General features: G+C 48.4%; 1 protein-coding gene across 6 annotated transcripts in view; it reads left to right on the top strand.

Moving 5' to 3' along the window:
- Positions 1-20,133, top strand: part of LOC119449096 (homeodomain-interacting protein kinase 2-like) — a 77,106-nt gene that overhangs the window by 7,136 nt on the left and 49,837 nt on the right. For all 6 annotated transcript variants that reach the window (XM_049666267.1, XM_049666266.1, XM_049666265.1 and 3 more), the window contains exons 2-6: positions 3,511-3,593; positions 6,582-6,858; positions 7,635-7,862; positions 10,260-10,937; positions 14,662-15,177. In XM_049666267.1, coding sequence (XP_049522224.1) covers positions 3,523-3,593; positions 6,582-6,858; positions 7,635-7,862; positions 10,260-10,937; positions 14,662-15,177 — 1,770 coding nt within the window. In that variant the 5' untranslated portion in view covers positions 3,511-3,522. The remainder of the gene's footprint in view (positions 1-3,510; positions 3,594-6,581; positions 6,859-7,634; positions 7,863-10,259; positions 10,938-14,661; positions 15,178-20,133) is intronic.

The raw sequence follows: 20,133 nt of genomic DNA, 5'->3' as shown, positions 1-20,133 counted from the left end.
TTACTAGAAACAAGGGTGCTTTATAACACACGTATCAGTCAGTAAAATCAGTTTGGCTAACTTTTGTGAAGGCTGTTAACAAAAATGAAAAAAAAAAAAAAACTTTACTGTAAGTGGTCAAAATTGATTGAGTGTGCTCCACTGCGGTGTACTTCGTAGCAACAGTGTGGCTTTGAAATATGGAACATGATTTATCAATGAGGGTATTAACTCATGTACATGTCATCAACAAAATCCATTGAGCGCATTCTCACAAAGGCTGTTAAACAAAAAAAGAATTCATGGCCTAAAAGCGCTTGTGATCTGCTAGCAGCATTTGCATTCGTCACGGTTAGCAGTCGCGCTCCCTGGAAACACTGCCCGTGCCCTGAAGATGGCCATTATTGCTCTGTGATGGACCACTATGCATTCTGTGCCATCATCTTATCATTTGTAGCTCTGACACAAAAAGGGCAACTGCACCATGTTTTTGTATGCTCGAGTTTCTTTTGATAGGTTTACTTTCGCTTGCCACTGCACTATAGGCATGTGTATGCCATCGTCGCAGTCAACTTCCGGCAAGCTTGGCCGTAGGGGATGCATTGGGAAGCCACGTGTTGGCATTTCTCTCGATATTTCATCGTGTCTTGTTGGAATTCGTTGTGTAACACTCACCACCTGGATGTGTGTGATGCTATAGTTAGTCTGTTCAAGCACCGACAACAATTGTTAAGATCTCATAGGTCGGGCATCAGTCTCAAGCGTCACACCATCATAGTGTCTCAAAACAATTGCTAGATTACGCTTTTGGGTCGTCACGCAAAGGGCTAGCAAACTCATGCCGTTTACCGTCTCTTTATGTCAAGAGAGACTTGGTGGTCAGGGTGAGTAGGAGGTTATTGGGGAGCAAAGAAACGCGTCAATTTTTTCACATTTACAGAAGTTTTGGAGCACCTTAGAAACATGCACAGGATTTCTTTCTTTAAAGCATAAAGTTTCACCAAGTCCCCACACAGGGTAACTTGACACTAGGTAAGGCCAGTCGGATGGTCCGAAATAATCGAGGACTCAGCTTACTCCAGTTCACTTTTGCCATTCCAGCTTTCAAGGGAAGTGTTGAAATGCACTGTTTCAAGCAGGGTCATCTGCTACACGGAGTGGCATGCAAAGGAGAGAGGAAATAATAGGAATAGAACGTGCGTGCCAGGGAGCATGTGCACAAGTTAGAGAATAAATGCGAGGTTGAAGTGACGGGCTGTTTTTCATTTGAAGGCCTTGTTTGTCGCCTACAGCGAAGCTTTTGAACAGGTTTTCGCCTTTACACGAAGAAAGTCATTGGCTTGAAACAGCAAGTTTCAAGCCTTGTGGAGAGAGTAGCATTCAGGAAGCAAGGCTCCTAGTCTTGGTGTGTGAGGTGGAAAGGCCAACAGAGCCGCAGCAGGTTCGATGAAAAAGAGAGGCACCTTTTTAAGGGCAATGTGGCAACTCCTGGGCCTGGCGAAAGCCCGTCTCTCTCACTTGCAGATTGCTTGGATGGTCTTTTCAAAGCACACCCTTATGGCTTTCAAGCAGCCGGCATGGCGGCCACGAGAATCCCCTTGAATCATGTGCTAGGCTACATATGCGTGATCTGTGCTTGTAGCTGTTCCTTGGCTGATGCCCACATGCCTTATGGCTGGAGTGCCATTCCTAATATTGCTTTTTGACATGGCTGCTTACAATTGGGGTTCATAGCAGTCCTTGAAATTATCATGTAGTGCTATCTGCAGCCAAGCTTCTATCTGAAGACGTGTCCCAGAGGACGTTCCCGGCTTCCAGGCTGAGCTGATGTGTTTGTCATCCGCTCTTGCCTCCATGATGTCTCTTGGATAAATGTGGCTGCGTGTGCTTGCTGTCAACCCCCCAACCTCCTTAAATATTGAAAAATGTATTGTCCAGGCCAGGAACCTGGGCTGCGATCAAGAAAGTGACACGCTTTTCTGAACGTTTGGTTGCCCTCTCGTGATTTGTTAGTGACGCGCTTGCATCAGCTGCTGCCATTGCGGCGGGGCAGGACCACAAAATGCGCACACTTGGCACTCGTGTCAATCATTAGAAAACTGAACGTCGTCGTCTGCTTGGAGTGGAGTGGGCAACGAGGTCGTTTGCTTTGCTGTTCACTTTGGCATCAATGTCTGTAGCACTCGTAGTACACGATGAAGTTAGCGTCGACTCATAATGGCCGCCGCTCCCCTTGTCTTGTCATCGCGCGCCCAAGCTTGGTGGTTGTTGTGGGACATGTTTTTCTATATGAAGATGCGTTCCACCGCAACTTCTGCGACCACATTGTGGGCATTCTTGGTCGCCTTAGGACGCAGAAGGTCCTTTGTGCTCTCCGGTTTTTCTGAACCGGCAGTGTTTGAAGTAATTGGGCAACTCGGTGTTCGAAAGTATATATTGCTGTGAAATTTAGCACATGGACGGCGAATGAAGCGTACTGAACAAAGCCACAAGAACGTCTGAACCCACAAGCACAAAAGATGAGACATCATTTCCCTGGCGGCTGAAGGAACCACAGTTCCCTCTAGTAATTATTGTAAGAAATTCTATGATTGCCATTTTCCGACTGCGCTGACCCCAAGTACTAGCCAAATAGCGCTTTCATCCGATATGGTGGTTATTCCATAAAATGAACTAGCAGGCTGGCGTTTGCAGGCCCAAGTAAACATTCTTATGTGATGACATGATGGATGAGTAGACGTCAGGTCCGCTTGCTGCACTAGTTCACGAGGTGCAGCGGTCGTGCAGATGGGGCCAATTCGGCATCAACTGGTCGGAACTCGTTCACAAAGTGCAGGTAAATGTGTGAATGCGCAGTACCGCCTTGCGGCCAAAGAAAAATAATCGGGCTAATAAATGGTAACCTTCTAGCATAACTTGAGCTTTATATGTTGCGAGAGTAAAAGCAAGTTCTCAGTTTAACATTTTTATTTTTTTAAGCTCCGGAAACATTCTGCAGTTGATGTACCGTCCCCAATGGAAGCCCAAATTGGCGACGCAAACTTTTGGAGCAGCGCTGACTCGTGCTCCATGTACTTGGCTGTGCCCTCCCTCCCGTTCTCACTAATTATGCGGAGATATTACTTTGTGACGTAGCAGCCAAAGTGAACGTTAGGAAAGCGAGGTTTTTTAAATTATTTTGTTAGGTGGAGATGTGGTGGATTTTGTTTGAATGTCTTGTTTCGATATTTTGAATTATTCTAAGTATATTTCAACTATTTAATGCTGGGACTATAGAAGGAATCCGGTTTCTTGCATCATTGTACAGAACAAAATCTGGAAATTATTATATGAACAGCCGGGCATGCTGAGTAGTAATACGCTTCTTCATATCTTTCGTCAAATTTTTGGTACCTTTTCGGTTTTGGCTGTTCAAACTTTTAAGTTCGCAGGTCTGTAACGGTCAAGCAGTGTGTATCTAAAGCATGAAAACCATTCTCATGGCAAGTTTCTGGTAACTGAGCGAGCGCGTGTCTGTACCGTTTCCCGCAGGGCTCGAGTGGGATGCTGGACCGTCCCTCGGAAGTCTATCCGGACCACAGCTTCAAGAAGAGGCGGCTGGAGGACACTAGCTGGTAAGTGGCTTTCTCTTGTCCATCTAGTGTACTGCCCTTGGCCATTCACGCGTTCCTTCATGTTTGTGCACACTCCAGTATCAGAAATGATGCCTCGTGCTCAAATCTGTCTATGCTTTTTTCTGTTAAAATTGCAAAGGAAAGATTTTTCACTTATTGCTGCTCTGTTCTTGCACAAATGTTGCCACAAGATCACATTTTATGGCCCCGAGTCATTCTGTATAACACTTGGTACTGTTACTTTCCTCGTTGTCAAGAAAAAAAGAAAAAAAAGAAAAAAAAAAAGCTGCCAATTTGTTGTCTAACCGAAAACAAGCTGAACTGCAGTTTTCGAACCAATATTTTTTTCTGCCATCTTGGGACTGAACCTGAATTGTAACTTATTGGAGTAACCATTCGGAACCAGTTCGGTCACATTTTCAGTCCCAGGTTGCCGTTGCCGACATTCTACATGAGCAGACGCGACGTCTGCTCATGAATACGGCCCATTGTGCAGATTGCGGTGTAGATGTTTTAATAAAAGCATGGAGGATCCTCAGAAATTGGAGTCGTGCGGTTTGCCACACGGACCTCACCGGTTCACTTGACTGTGGGCGTAGTCGACCCAACTGCACACTGGACACGCGGTTGACACACACTGCCTACATAGAGCATTGCCAGTGCTGTATTGTAGTTGGGGATACTGCATGTGCTTAGGGCGCCTGCAATGTTCAGGCACAGCAGTAGCACACTGAATGTGCCATCCTATGCGAGTGTTGCAGTTTGTAGTGCACCTTCAGTGGCTGCTGTAGCTTCTGCAGTGCGTGGAAATTTACATGGCAAGGTCACTTAGCAACAACTTAACATTTAAAAAATTTATAATGTATTAAGAGGGAGAGCAAGCATTATTTCGAGGTGCTCATTTATTAATAAGCGATGTCATGAGTGTAATTGTAGGCGCTTTGTAGGATTTAGGTGACATTTTTTTTTTTTATAGTAGGTAGCTCATGCAGTCCGTAGAAAGCCAGGATGGAACAGGTAATGTTATGGATTGCATCCACTCGTACCGCTAAGAATGTCTCACGATGTGTGTTGAGTTCAGCCTAAAGTGTCTGTGCTACTTATTCAAGTTTGTTTTTAGTAATCTTTAATAACTACAAATCTTCTTTTTTTTAATGCAAGTTGTTTTATTGCAGTGGCTATGCACATTAATTAGAATACAAATGTTCAATGCTTTCACTACTTTATTTATTTGTCCCATCTAGATATTAAAAAACCAGCAGCCACCTTGGAATTAAGTATTTCAACTGAAATTTTATGAATTAATTGAAAAGATGCAGGAAGTGTTCGTGAATTGCAACTGCTCACTTTTGCAAAATGATATTGCCTGTTCTCTTAGAATTAGGTGCCTTCTTCGTTTTCACAATGAGCGCGTAATAGATAGCATTAAGTCAGGTATCTTTGTATTTTATTTTCTGCAGTATGGACTTGTTAACAAGCACGAGCAGTGTTAGAAGAGTATGACACAATAATTTTCTGTCTCACTGACTTTGCTTTTGTTACATAGCTGGCAACCCTGCAACCATGCCAGTGTGCCACAATTTCTTGGTATTTGCAAGAAAGCACTAAATAAATAAGCATTCATTGGGACCAGTTTAAAATTAGTAGCTGACACTTTGGATAGCTGCACAGGGCACCAAAAAGCCCTCAGAATGTCCCATTTCTGACAGGTACAGTGCTTGGTGCTTCATTTTGCAATTTTCTTAAGTTCACGTCTGTGCAAAAAAAAAAGAACAAAAAAAAAGTGTTTAGTAGTCTGTACATGATACCCAACTGAAGTTTCCTCTCAAAATACACCACATGTTGTTCTTGAAACGGAAGGCATTTGACACCGTGCTGACAATAGTAGATGGATAAGACTGTGTGGCCAAAGAAAGGAGTCCCGTGCAAGTAGCAGTTTTTACCCACATTTCTCGGAATTCTTGGGAAAATGCACGATTGTGTGACCATCTCACTGGTCTATTGTAAGTACTTTGCAAGCCTTTTGCCTAACGTCGGCAAATGGTTGCTTGCTGGCACATCTGCAGCGTTAAATTACGGTCCCGATATCGTCTGTGACATTCATTCTCGCGCCGTGTGGCATTACTGCTCCATCAACTTCGATGCCTGCTCTTTGAAAACCAGGAGAACGTACCATATTTTCTCGCAGATAACCCGCACCAAAAATTGAAGAAAAGTGCTTAAAAAGTGGGGGTGAGGGTTATCGCTAATATTCGCGAAGGGAGGGGGTCAGCTTCACGGCAACGCGCGGCCTGCCGTGCAGAGTCCGCATTGTCTGCATGCCTATCGACATCGACGTGTGTTAAGCCAATAAGAGGCCAACGCAGGTTATTGCCTGATCCACATTCATAGTCTGGTTAGATGCTTTTCCGCATGGAGGAAGAAAAATGCTTTTCGGTATGGGTGTTCTGTGCTTTTCGCACGAGTCAGGTGCTGTTTCTTGTACGCCCAGCTTGCACAGTTGGCCAGCCTTAGGCATCATGAATGCGTCTCGGCGGCAGTGTTTCAGTATGAAAGAGAAACTGAATTCATATCATAGCTGCTGCTGAAGCGGCAACAGAGCGGCTGCGAGATGGTTCCGAAGACGATTACGTCTTCGAGAGCGGCGACGAAGCCTCGGATTGCAAGCATTGAATCGGACAACAGCGCTGACAACGTTGCGGCGGTCGTTTTGAAATAAATTTATTTTGAAAACGAAATGATGGCTGCGCATAGTTGTAACTTCCTAGTCCTCATTTTTTCGGATAAGCGTGCGGGTTATGCGCGAGGTTATTTTTTTCTTTTTCATGGAGTTGAAAGTTAGGGGCGCGGGTTATATGCAAGGGCAGGTTATATGCGCGAAAATACGGTATGTCTTTTGTCCTAGCCATCCATAGAGCAGACTATGCTTGAGGTTTTTATTTCTTCTAGTGTTCGCATAGTGGGAGATGTTAACACCTGTGTCTGCAGTGCCCAGCGGCTGTCCGATTTGGAGCAGAACCAGGTGAGCGACATCTCGTCGTCCTCGCTCCAGCAGCAGCATCCGTCCCAGCAGTGGGATGCCCTGGGTGGCGGGGGTGAGCTGAAGCGGGCGGGGCTCAAGCGTCGGGCGCCACCGGATCATGCTCCTGGGCCGGCCCCAGCAGCAGCCAGACGCCAACCCTCTTCCTCCTCTGCGTGGGCTGGCGGGGGAAGCTCCAGCCGCCAGCACAACAAGGCCGCCACCGTGGCTCCCAACACTTCTAAGGTGAGGTATCACTGGAGGTCATTCGGCGGGAGCGAGGGAGGCTCGTTCACACCGTTTCCACACGGAAATGGCATTTAAGATACGGCATTTCTTAAGTGCTTCGCGGACAATGTTGCAGCTCCTTCAGCTGGAACTTGCATGTGTTTTAATGGCAGTAATTATAGGTGTGGGAATACCACCGAATTGAATCAAGTCAACGTTCTAATAACTTGAACCACTAATCGATTATCTACTATTTCATTTTTCGAATGTTGGATATATCTTCGATGTAGAGACCCATGCCCCTCATGTTCGATGCCGCCCAAGCGAGCATTTCCCTCCGTTTTTGGCATAAAAGGCATACCGAGCGTGCCGCGGACAGGCAGCCCCGGTTAGCGCAATAGTGGACTTTGGCACTGCAAGTGCTGTCTTGATTTCTATGTACCCGAGTCACTGATGCAATGCTAAGAGGCTCCCAAGCATGTGCAGAACCATATTTTTGTAAGCATTAAAATTTGTGAGAAATGTTGATATTCAATTCGAAATCTACTATTCGGTATTCGCACAGCAATAGTAAAGGTTGTCATAGTTGCAGCTTTGGTTTCGTACTGAATTCAACGTAAGTTCAAAAAACAAGCGCAGTAGAATTGAGTGAGCTCAGTAGTTTCAAAGGGGTCGTTTATTATGCTGGATTCGTGACGACACACGCAAGCAAATTGTTTGGCGGCCTTCTGATGAACTGCATTTCTGGTGTGGTGTGTGTGGACGTTATCTTTAAACATGTGGCATCTGTGCAGGCGAGCACCTCTGAGGGTGACTACCAGCTGGTGCAGCATGAGGTGCTGTACTCGCAACAGAACCAGTACGAGGTGCTGGAGTTCCTGGGCCGGGGAACCTTTGGCCAGGTGGTCAAGTGCTGGAAGAAAGGCACCAATGAGATCGTGGCCATCAAGATCCTCAAAAACCACCCGTCCTATGCTCGGCAGGGGCAGATCGAAGTCAGCATCCTGCACCGCCTCGCTCAGGTGAGTCTGCTTCCTTCGCACGTGTCCAGTGGCCGACTACCCCTTTCTGGTGCGGAGCAGTGGCTCAGTCTGCCATCAGGGAACACTTGGAAGGCTCAAGGAATTGGTGTCACTTCTGCAAAATTCCAGGAAAACAATTTTCACTCTGGTTGCCTTGAATGAGTAGCTGCAGTGATTGTAGCGATGGTAGTGGTGCACCAGATAGAAGCCAGGTTGTAAACTGAACCTGCAAACGATGGTGTCTTTTGCTAGTTTTGGGAGTCTGAGCCTGGCCGGGTGATTAGAATATGATAAATTTAAATCTGGTAGCTCGTACCACCAATATTTGCCGCTTATTGGCAGTAATTGTTTAAAATTATGGGCTGGCATAGTAACTTGGCGGGCTGAAAATCACTGTTTTCTTTCTTGCGTCCGAACCTCCAGTGTTGTAGACTGCCAGGGAATTTTCATAAAAACAGTCCGTAATAACCTGGACAAATCGGGGAATTTGAAAGTACCTATGTCATAGGCACCCTGTGGCTAGAGATAGGATGGAAAGTGCCGATGGCGGCTGATAATGTGAGTGGTGCAGTAGTTCCAGAGTTGCAAGTTGCTATGATAGTGCTCTGAATTTGCTTCTGTTGGAATTCACGATAAAGTGCAGGGCATTAGGCTACATTTCTGCCATTGGCAAGAGGCAATATACGAGGTCTGTTAGAAAAGTATCCGACCTTTGGCCAAAGAAAAAAAACTGGCATAACGGGAGCGTTGGAAACCTAATCACCCTCCAAGTAGTCTCCTTGAGACTCCACACACTTCTTCCAGGGGTGCTACCAATGTTGGAAGTATTCCGAGAAGGCCCTCTTTTGGAATGGAGTTTAGCTCAGCTGTCATTGCAGCCATAATGTCCTCTCTTGTCTGAAATCACGCTCCTTTCAATGGCCTCTTGATTTTGGGAAACAGCCAGAAGTCGCAGGGGGCCAAATCAGGAGAGTAAGGAGCCTGTTGAACTACAGAAGTCTGGTTTTTCGCCAAAAAAGTCTGAATCAAGTGCGAGGAATGTGGCAGGAGCATTGTCGTGATGGATGGGCCAATATCCTGTTGGCCACAATTCCGGTCTCTTGCACCGTAGAGCATCACGTGACGGAAGACATCCCTGTAGTACTCTTTGGTGATTGATTGACTCCGTGGTGCGTACTTGTGGTGTACCACACCGCGGGAATCAAAGAAAGCAGTCAGCATCACTTTGACGTTGCTACGCACTTGGCGGGCCTTCTTAGGTCTTCGTGACGTGGAATGCTTCCACTGTGACGACTGGGATTTGGTTTCCGGGTCGTACCCGTACACCCAAGACTCGTCACCAGTGATTATGGTGTTCATGAAGTCGGGGTCACTGTTTGTGGAATCCAGCATATCCTTTGAGACTTCAACATGAAGTTGATTTTGCTCCACCGTGAGCAGTTTCAGCACGAATTTCGCTGCAACTCTCTTCATGTGCAATCTTCGGTCATAATGGAATGTGCAGAAAAAGTGCTGATGCCCACTTCCGCAATTTCTCGGATAGTCACACGACCGTCCCGCATCACCACAGCGTTCACTTCAGCAATGACCTGGTCATTTCAGCATGCTGATGGCCGACCGGAGCGTGGCCCGTTCTCCACTGATGTGCGGCCGTCCTTAAACCGGTTGTACCACTCCTTAATCTGTGTGCTGCTCATAGCATCGTCACCGAAAGCCGTCCGAATCTTCTGAATGGTTTCCACGTGGCTGTTGCCCAGTTTCTGGCAAAATTTGATGCAGTAGCGCTGCTCCAGTTGCTCCGCCATTTTTCTTGCAATAAAAAACCGACGAGAGCACTGCACTCCACCTCACTCGAATGCTGTGTCCCAGCGACTAATGCTATCGGCTGACGAGAAAAAAATTGCGCATGAGCACGAAGTTTCAATGTCTGCTGATGTAAGCGCACTTGTTTCATATCCATCAGGCGTTCGCAAAAAAAAAAAGGTTAGAAGCTTTTCTAACAAACCTCGTATACAATGTCAACCTGCATTTCCCACCTTCTTGCTTCGCGCCTAATAGTTAGCATTTATGAGCAAGTATGGGTTTATGCTCCACTGTTCTAGCTTGTAACACCTAAGCTTACTTTGTGGCTGACTGAAAATGTCGTGTCCATCCTTTATTGCCATTGCTAAGAAATATTTTTCTTCTATTTCCTCTTTAAAACTGCAACATGCAAAAAATTAACCTTGTTTGAAGGGCTTGCTTCTATGCAGTGTCTGTTGTGCCCTGGGACAGTTTGCCTGAGAGAAAATTGAAACTTATACAATTCTTAGAGTTACGTCACTGATGCTTGTCTTAGTGAGGCAAGTGTGCTCCTAAGCCACTGTAAAATCGTAACTCTTTCTTTTTGGAACTCAGGAGCCTGCCGACGACTTCAACTTCGTGCGTGCGTTTGAGTGCTTCTCGCACAAGTCGCACACCTGCCTGGTCTTCGAGATGCTTGAGCAGAATCTCTACGACTTCCTCAAGCAGAACAAGTTCTCGCCTCTGCCCCTGAAGTGCATCCGGCCCGTACTGCAGCAGGTGCTGACGGCGCTGCTCAAGCTCAAGCAGCTGGGTCTCATCCACGCCGACCTGAAGCCCGAGAACATCATGCTGGTGGACCCCGTGCGGCAGCCCTTTCGGGTCAAGGTCATCGACTTCGGCTCCGCCTCGCACGTCTCAAAGGCGGTCTGCTCGACATACCTCCAGTCGCGCTACTACCGGGCACCCGAGATCATCCTGGGCCTGCCCTTCTGCGAGGCCATCGACATGTGGTCGCTGGGCTGTGTCGTGGCTGAGCTGTTCCTCGGCTGGCCGCTCTACCCGGGATCGTCTGAGTACGACCAAATCCGCTACATCAGCCAGACTCAGGGGCTCCCTGCGGAACACCTGCTGAATGCGGCGGCCAAGACCACGCGCTTCTTTCACCGGGAAACCGACTCCAACTACCCGTTCTGGCGGCTCAAGAGCCCGGAAGAGCACGAAGCCGAGACGGGTGTGCGCTCTAAGGAGGCACGCAAGTACATCTTCAACTGCCTCGACGACATGGCGCAGGTAAGCACTGGGCACTCCTGATGGGACGTGTGCTGCGGTACCTCTATTAGTACAGCACAGTGGCCAATGGAAAATGTCTTTTCAACAGCAGTTAACCCTGCTGCAGCTTGGTGGCAGTACGCAGACTAAAGTGGCCGACGTTTCCTAAATATGAAGTATCATAGTCAAAGATAAAATGGATGGAATAGAATCTCCTAATTATTGTCAGAAAGGTGACCAGGTCTGATAGATACAGTAGAACCTCGGCGGTACAATCGCGCCTGATACGAATTTCGAGATATGAATTTTTGAAAAGTTCCAGCGAAAGCCCATTAGTGCAAAACATGCTAAATTTCGTTTGTTGCAAACCGCTTTTTGCGCCTCGGCAGCTGACATAAACAGTCAAGCCAAGACACTGGCTGTTTTCAGACGGGCAAAGCGTCGCACACCAAAGTGCTGGTAGCATTCCTCTTGCCAGGGCGACCTATGTCACTCTGCCCTGACTCCATCCCTATGCGTCAGGACGCCCACCCAAAAACAAAAAGGGCTTTTGCTTCATGCAGTACCGTGCAACTTGTCGGCCATTTTTAAACACCTCGTGGTTTTATCAGGAGCCAGCAATCACATGCGACGAAGTCTTGTTTGGCACGTCGCTGCGGGTAGTTTGCCACCAGTGCATTCATTCCTTAAGAAAAAAAAGCGATTTTTTTGCAAATTTTGCAATCGGATGGAAATAGTTGCGTGCAACGCACTGCTGCATGTACACATAGCCGCAGCAAAGTACCTTGTATCTGCACCATCTCAACAAAATTTGCTCCCAAAATTGTCTGTTGTAGTCGATTATAACCAGGCATGTTAAAAGCTGAATTGGTTGCATTGATATGTAGGCAGACCAAACTAAGAAGAAAGTCTGCTATATCCAAAAGTGTGTTGCATGCGGATCTGTTGTAACGGCCATGGACTGTGCTTCGTTGCAGCACAGTTGTAGCGTCCGTAGGGCCAGTGCTTTAACAGCAACTGAATATTGTAATGCTACAATATAAAGGTTTGTTGGATATGTCATTGCAAATATAACTTCTGTAAACTATACATCTACAGTTGCATGTCTTGTGGTGGGCGACTTGGCTTTCCGAGTGCTGTTTCGTAACTTATTTTCATTGAAATAAACCTAGGTGCTGTAGATGTTGACAGTTTCTTGAAGTAACATTCGAGTTACTTGAGCCAGATTATTCATGGACGACGGACAGATCAGCTGTTAACCTTATGTCACCGTCGGCACTTTCGGGACACCATGTCTAAGATAATGAATTTGTGCACTCGGATCTCAGCGGCAGTGGCTTATTAAAAATGATACACCAGTCTGTGGGCAGCTACCAGCAGCAAGGTAGCTTGTGTGCCTGATAGAGGCAGTGAAAGAACCTTGCCCATCATCGTAAACTTTTCTTTAGTGTTTGTGGACAGACCAAGCTTAGTTCACACGGTCGTGTGAACTTGATAATCATGACAATGTGGATTGAAACTTTGGGTTGTTGAGCACGAAAGACATGATAAACGAAAAATCTGAGCAAATATTGGGCTATAGCACAGGGCTGAGACAAAAGTATGTTAATGAGCTTCTCGGGCTGCTCGCAAAAAAAATGTAATAACGTTTGTACTTATTACTTTCTATTAATTTAAAGTTTTACTGCAAAAAAAAAATTGTTGGTCAGCTAGTGTATATGAATTATTTTATTAGATGGAAGATGCTGCAGGTCTAAGCCTATTCACCATGAAATGTGTAGATTTAGGCATTTGTATGTCAAATGTTTTGGCTGCTCCCATCCACAGCGCAACATTTGTATAATTTTGGTGTGAGTTGTGCCCATTCAAGCTGGTATTAGGTTGTGACAGGGTCTGTTAATGTTGTTTAAAATTTTCTATTATTCAGAAAGTCTGTAGTATGTACACCCACGCGCAAAAGTATACGGACCAGGGATTGCGGGATAAAGCCGATTTTTTCGATTGCCTGCGAATGCAACTTGAAATTGAGGACTGCAATCCAGACTTGTCATTGTGAACTTTCCAGTGTACTTGCCAATTTCAGTCTATGCATGTTAATTACGAAGAAATTTAGATTTTTCGGCGACCCTGTGGTCTGTGTACGAGGTCTGTTAAAAACGTATCCGACCTTATTTTTTTTGCGAACACCTGATGGATATGAAACAAGCGCACTTGCATCAGCCGACCTTGAACCTTCGTGTGCATGCGCGAATTTCTTCCCGCCTGCCGATAGCGTCAGTCGCTGGGATGCAGCGTTTGAGTGAGGTAGTGTGCAGTGCTCTCGTCGGTTTTTTTAATGCAAGGAAAATGACGGAGCGACTGGAACAGCACTACTGCATCAAATTTTGCCACTAACTGAGCGACAGCCAAGTTGAAACCATTCGGAAGATTCAGACGGCTTTCGGTGATGATGCTATGAGCAGCACAAAGATTAAGGAGTGGTACAACCGGTTTAAGGACGGCCGCACATCAGTGGAGAGCAAGCCACGCTCCGGTCGGCCATCAACATGCCGAAATGACCAGGTCATTGCCGAAGTGAACGCTCTGGTGATGCGGGACCGTCGTGTGACTATCCGAAAAATTGCGTAAGAGGTGGGCACCAGCACTTTTTCTGCACATGCCATTATGACCGAAGATATGGCCATGAAGAGAGTTGCGGCGAAATTCGTGCCTGAAGCTGCTCACGGCAGAGCAAAAGCAACTTTGTGTTGAAATCTCACAGGACATGCTGGATTCCACAAACAGTGACCCCGACTTCGTGAACACCATAATCACTGGTGACGAGTTTTGGGTGTACGGGTACGACCCGGAAAACAAATCCCAGTCATCACAGTGGGAGCATTTCACGTCACCAAGACCAAAGAAAGCCCGCTAAGTGCGCAGCAACGTCAAAGTGATGCCGACTACTTTCTTTGACTCCTGCGGTGTGGTACACCTCGAGTATGCACCACAGTTGTGGTCAACAGTAAATTGGCGCATCCATGGTGACAATGCTCCTGCACATTCGTCGCACTTGATTCAGACTTTTTTGGCGAGAGACCAGACTCCTGTAATTCAACAGGCTCCTTACTCTCCTGATATGGCCCCCTGCGTCTTCCGGCTGTTTCCCAAAATCAAGAGGCCATTAAAAGGAGCACGATTTCAGACAAGAGAGGACATTATGGCTGCAACGACAGCTGAGCCAAACTCCATTCCGAAAGAGGGGGCCTTCTCGGAATGCTTCCAACAATGATAGCACCGCTGGGAGAAGTGTGTGGAGTCCCAAGGAGACTACTTTGAGGGTGATTAAGTTTCCAACGCTCCAGTTATGCCAGTTTTTTTTCTTTGGCCAAAGGTCCGATACTTTTCTAACAGACCTCGTACTTTTGCTCACATGTGTACATTAGTTCTAATGAGCGTGGGCTGTTTATGATGTTATTGCACACAAGGCATTGCTTATCTAAAGCAATTCATCATGAAAAATGCAGAGGGATAAATTTCTAGACTTGCAGAAGTCCTGCAGCATTGCGTGCTAAGCATGAGATTGAGTGTCGCTCCCTTCTGTAACAAAGCTGTGCTCAGTAGTGGCTTAAAATCTTGTTCCTGAAGTTAACGAGATTTTGCAGTACCATTGTTTTTCAAAGATCTCATTATCTGTAGTTGCCTCTCTATTTGCCAGTTATGCTGTTGTCAACTTGCGCTAACCCTTAAGATGTGACGTCCACAGGTGAACGTGCCCACTGACCTCGAAGGGGGCGAGCTGCTTGCCGAGAAGGCCGACCGGCGCGAGTTCGTCGACCTGCTCAAGCGCATGTTGACTCTGGACCAGGAGCGCCGCGTTGCCCCAGGCGAGGCCCTCAACCACAGCTTTGTCAGCCTGAGCCACCTGGTGGACTATGCGCACTGCGCCAACGTGCGGGCTTCGGTCCAGACCATGGAGGCCTGCCGCCGGCCTGGCACGACATCCGCTGCTGCGGCCCACTTCGCCCGTGGCCCCTCGCCGAGCGCCACCCTCTACGCGGCCCAGGGCCGGGCTGCGGCTGCAGCCGCCGCTCCCGGCAGCCTGTGCGTGTCTTCAATCCTCTGCCCGCCCGGCGGGGCATACAGTGTGGGATCTCCAGCCAAGCATGTCGTCGTCGCGGCCGCTGCAGCCGCTGCCGCAGCACAGCAGGCGCCCGCAGCTGCTGCGCTTCAGCTGCAGCAGTATGTGCCGGTGTCGGTCGTCGAGCAGAACGGACGCCAGGTGGGTTTTGCTGGCAGAGCCAGGTTCCGTACTTGATAGTCCGACACTCTTTAGCCTCACCAACTCCATGTTGTGTAGCAAAAACTAGTGTGAAGTCCGAAAAATGAATGCATGCCTTTTGATTCCCACAAGGGCTCCAATCGCCACAGGTAGGTCCAAAATAACTTTGAAGGCCTGCCAGTACTCTTATTAGGCGTACTGATGCTTGTACTGTGATAGGAGACGGTGGGTGCATGTATGTATAATTAAGGAATGCTACATACTGTGCCCCTTCCCACTTTTGGCATGCTTTCCGCCAGGGGCGTAGCCAGAAATTTTTTTTCGGGGGGGGGGGGTTCATCGGCCCGACCGGGGGGGGGGGGGGGCAAGCGTCTGCTTTCTTCTACGTGACGTGATCGATAATAAATATCGGTAGTTTAAGCACCCTATATGTATGTATATCAAAGACATGGGACCCCCCCCCCTCCCCCCTCGCGTGTGTGTGTGCTAGAGCACTGCACGGGCTCGTGCTTACCCGAAAGCCAGGGCCCGTGGGCCGGGCCGGGCCGGGTAGAACTGTTTTTTCACGGGCTCGGGCTGGGCTCGGGCACGGCGTGTGCTTTTTGACCCGGGCCGGGCTCGGGCTTTCTGGTGGTGTGCATGTAACGTGCAGTGAGTTATTCTCGGGCCGGGTTTGGGCCGGTTTAGAGTCGGGCTCGGGCCGGGCTCGGGCCTAAGGTAAAGGGGTGGCGGGCCGGGCCGGGTGGGTAACGTAGATTATTTCCGGGCCCGGGCCGGGCCCGGGTCTCGCCATAAAAGTTTTGATCGGGCTCGGGCGGGCCATCCAACGTAATAACGGGCCCGGGCCGGGCCGGGGCTGAAAAAATCGGCCCGTGCAGTGCTCTAGTGTGTGCTTGTGAAGAAATTAAGTAAAAAGTAATGTAAGCTCAGTAAAATACAGTAAGTACGACAGGTACAGTGGGCGTTTGGAGCAACCGTCTCTCATCGCGCCACTGAATAGACCAGTCTTCGAAAACGCATCATTGAGACGACCCGCCCGATCGGAGAAGACATCATTAATTGTTAATCTCCGTTAAGCGTAGATGGCGTCGTCCTCGTCGGGGCGAAGTGTGTTTCACAAGTCAAGGACGGCTATACACGTGAAAATGCACGTGTGACCATGCAGGCTATATACCTACTCCCATAGCAATAGCTTGTTCGCTGTGTCTTTGCGCTAGAAAACTGAAATACGCGCCAAAACGAGTAATGCTTTTTTTTACGAAGCTTTTGTCGCCTTGAATTTCCTGCGGCAAGTGCATGGGCCGCTGTGTCTTCCGCTGTGTGCGAGCGTGCAGCCGTCATTTGCCTTTACGTCAACAGATTCAGAATTGTACAGAATATTTCACCGCACTGCATAGTTATGGCATGTGTACGCATTTTAAGTAGTGCGTGCGAGTCATTTCTGCTTCACTTAGGCCGGTGCAAACAGGAAGCGGCCTTGTACCTCACAGAATCTCGACTGATTGGTGTACTAGTGATGCAGGAATGAACTCCGGTCTTGTTCAGTGCATAGTGCACATAATCAATTTCTCAGGACGCGTGAACTCCGACGAGAACTGTCAGCGCCTGCAACAAGAGTTTACTTACGCTGTACTGCGCACATGTAATCCATGCTTGTCGGCTGTCTGTTTCGTGCATTCTGTTGCGAGTCGGTGGAATTTCACTGCTGGCATCAACCCTTTGGTGTGTACATTGCTGGTTTGGGATTCCACAACACAATAGCAACTACCAGCCTTTCGTAATTGCTGGTTTGGGATTCAGCAACACAACAGTAACTACCAGCCTTCCGTAGGGGCGCAATCTCAAACGAGAGACGTTTTGCGCTGCAGACTATGGCTACGTTCACACTTGGGAAGCGGCAAGCGGGTGGAGAGGCCAAAGCGGCCGGAAAGGCCAAAGCGGCCGGAAAATCTTTTCCGCGCATGTCCAAGTTCACATTTGTTTTGCTACCACCGCGGCCGCCGCTGCCGCTTTCGTCTACATCCATCTAGTCTGCATACGTTTGTCGGCGTGGTGGCGCTCATTATCGCATTATTTCGAGCGGTATGTTCATTCACTGACCCACCCGTCATCAAAAGTGATCATCTTGCGCAATTTCGCGTGTCATCTGCGACCTTCGGTAAATTCCTCGTTGGCGTTCTGTAATTCTCCTCACACGGGCGCGGTAGCGCTGTGTCACAGGTTGCTGCCTAGGCGTGATTATATTTCTTTAATAGCTTTTATTTACAAGTTGTAATAACATTTCATCATTTCGTATTATTTTCGGCGCCTCCAGGACATGAAAGTGGCAACGGGACCACCAAAGCTAAAACCCGGGCTGGCCCTTTGTGTTGAGGCTCGCCGAAGCCTGCGCGTCCTACATGAGACCTACGCTCCCAATCTATCGTCGCGACGAGAAAAGCACCCCGCGACTTCTGCAACATACCGTGCACGTGCGTGGAGAATTATGGAGCGCCAACGAGGAATCTGCCTAACTATTGTCTGTCATGGAAGTGGAAGAAGAAATGGCTTTTATACTTCTACCTACTTGTTTTCTAGAAATGGACAATGAATAAACGGAAGACAAGAAAACCTCGAAAACGGCGGTGGTGGGTTCGCCTGGCTTTGCAAAAGCGCGAGAAGTTGGGTCACGCGACTCCGTTGGCTTCATTGCCGCGCCTCCGGTCGCGCGACGTTGAATACTATCGCGAGTATTGCTGACAGTACGTTTTAGTACTTCTCTTGTCGTAGAGCAAGGGGTGCTTCTTGATCGCGTCGATCAGTATTGCAGCCTACACACAGAACACCCATACGCCTACACTTTTGGTGCCATGTTCAATGTTACGACCGGAAGTTTACATGCTAGTGTAGCTTCTGGTCGAGCAGAACGACTTTCCGCCACGTTTCCGCTTCGCCATGGCGAAAAAATCGGTCCGCGACCAATTTGGCTCGCCGCCTGTTTTTCTGCCTGTTTTGCAGCCTAGGCGGGCGGATTTTTGAAAGATTTTGCCGCTTCCGCCAGCTTCGAGACCAAGTTCCTACGCGAACGCGGCCTAACCGGCACCTGAAGCGAAGCGGCGGAAATGTATACCGGAAATTTAGACCACCTGGGGACTTTAACGTGTACCTAAATCTAAGTAAACGGGCCTCGGGAATTTTCGCCTTCATCTAAAATGCGGCTGCCGCATTTGTTGCTTCATTTGTTGCGCATTTGTTGTTTCAGAATGCGGCCGCCACATTCGCGCCCAAAACCTCACAGAGTGTCAAGGCCTTGACAAACACCGTGACAGTTTTTTTCCATATGCAGACATGATTCGCTGTAAATTACCAACCCAAACGGAAGCGCCCAGGAATGAAAGTGTGAAAGTAGCACCGGTTTCTTGAAATATGTCAGCGCGATGCGACGAGAGCAAAGGGTGGGTTAGGGGGGGGGGGTGCAAAAAATTTCGGGGGGGTTTGAACCCCCCCAACCCCCCCCTTGGCTACGCCACTGCTTTCCGCAATACATCGCGTGGGATTCACCGCATAATGCTGCAGCATTGAGGCGAAGCTGACTTTCGGGAATTGGCATTATACAACACACCGTGATTCCGAGCTTCGAAGCCATTGGCAAGGATTACAAAGGTGGAGTTAGCGCCATTGCTAACAGCGGCAAATTGTTTTAGCGAAAAACACTGTACTGAACATCAAGAAGCTTGGTAGCAAATGTTGAAGTAGCTAAGCCTAGCATTACCTCGGTGGTGGCTACAGCTGCCTGCAGATCTGCGTGCGGTTTGAGGCTGTGAGATAATCAAAATGGTTGCGGCAGTGGCTTCGATTAATGCCGTTTCAGACCTGTGGTCACGGCACAAGTCCAGAAAATCGGACGGCGAAAGTTTTTGGCATTTGAAATTTCAGACGTTCTTATACAGTAAAACCTCGATAATTCGAACTCGGTTAATTCGAAATTTCGGTTAATTCGAAGAATTTGAGCGGTCCCGTCATTCTCAATGCAAATTCTACCGGATAATTTGAATGGCCCGCGCGGCTCTATTCGGATAATTCGAAGTTTCCGGCTAGTAGCAACGTGCGGCGGTTAGGTTAGGGCGCTCCGTACAGTCGCCAACCGATTTTCCGAGCTCGCGGGGACTGAAAAATAGTCCGGAAAACTCGTTCGGCCGAAAAAAAAAAGTCATTAGTGCGGCTTTAAAAAAAATCTTTAATAATGCCCTGCCTCATACTACGCTTGGAGAGGATTGACTTGCTTGGATTTGCGCAGCAACGACGTCGTCTCCGTGTACAGTCGACACGAACGCCACCGCGTTGGCGATCTCCGCCAACGGAGTTCGCCATGGAGATCCAAGAAACGAGCGTCGCACCGCTTAGCTCTCGCCAAGGTACAGGAGGTAGCGCCGATCACTGAGACATGGGTCTCCGAGACACCTGCTCGGTGTACACGCCACGTTCAAAATAGCAACCGAAACTTGAGAGAAAAAAACAAAAAAAAACTCACTGAAATAACACGCGTGGTGTCAGCGCGCACGAGCGAGCGCGGCCGCCGCAGCCCACAGCGAGCGAAGGTTCGTGCGGTCTATCGCTGCGAGCGGCGAGAGCACAGCCCATACGAAAGGTCAGAGCCGTCTGGAGATCGCTTTCAAGATACGCTGCGCGCGAGAAACCGCTCCGGCGCCAAGTACGCAGTTGTTAGAAGAGTAGAAGTCGCCCCCCCCCCCCCCCCCCCCCGGGCCTTTCGCACAAGGGAGGAAGTCGCCTCCGCCGTGCGTTCGCTCTCCATGAAAGCGCGCGTCCCCCGCGCGCTGTCACTCGCACATACGGCGGGCGCGCGGCGATGATTTTATCGCCCTTGGACTTTGTATGGATCCTCAGGGCGGCGACGCCGACGGCGAAAATCCGCTTGAAGTGTCCATATAATTGCTGTCGCAATAAAAGAAAAAAAAA

The sequence above is a fragment of the Dermacentor silvarum genome, chromosome 4, assembly GCF_013339745.2.
Source record: "Dermacentor silvarum isolate Dsil-2018 chromosome 4, BIME_Dsil_1.4, whole genome shotgun sequence".
Taxonomy (NCBI): Eukaryota; Metazoa; Arthropoda; class Arachnida; order Ixodida; family Ixodidae; genus Dermacentor; species Dermacentor silvarum.
Note: the sequence above shows the minus strand (reverse complement) of the source record. Positions and strands in the feature narration are given on the sequence as shown.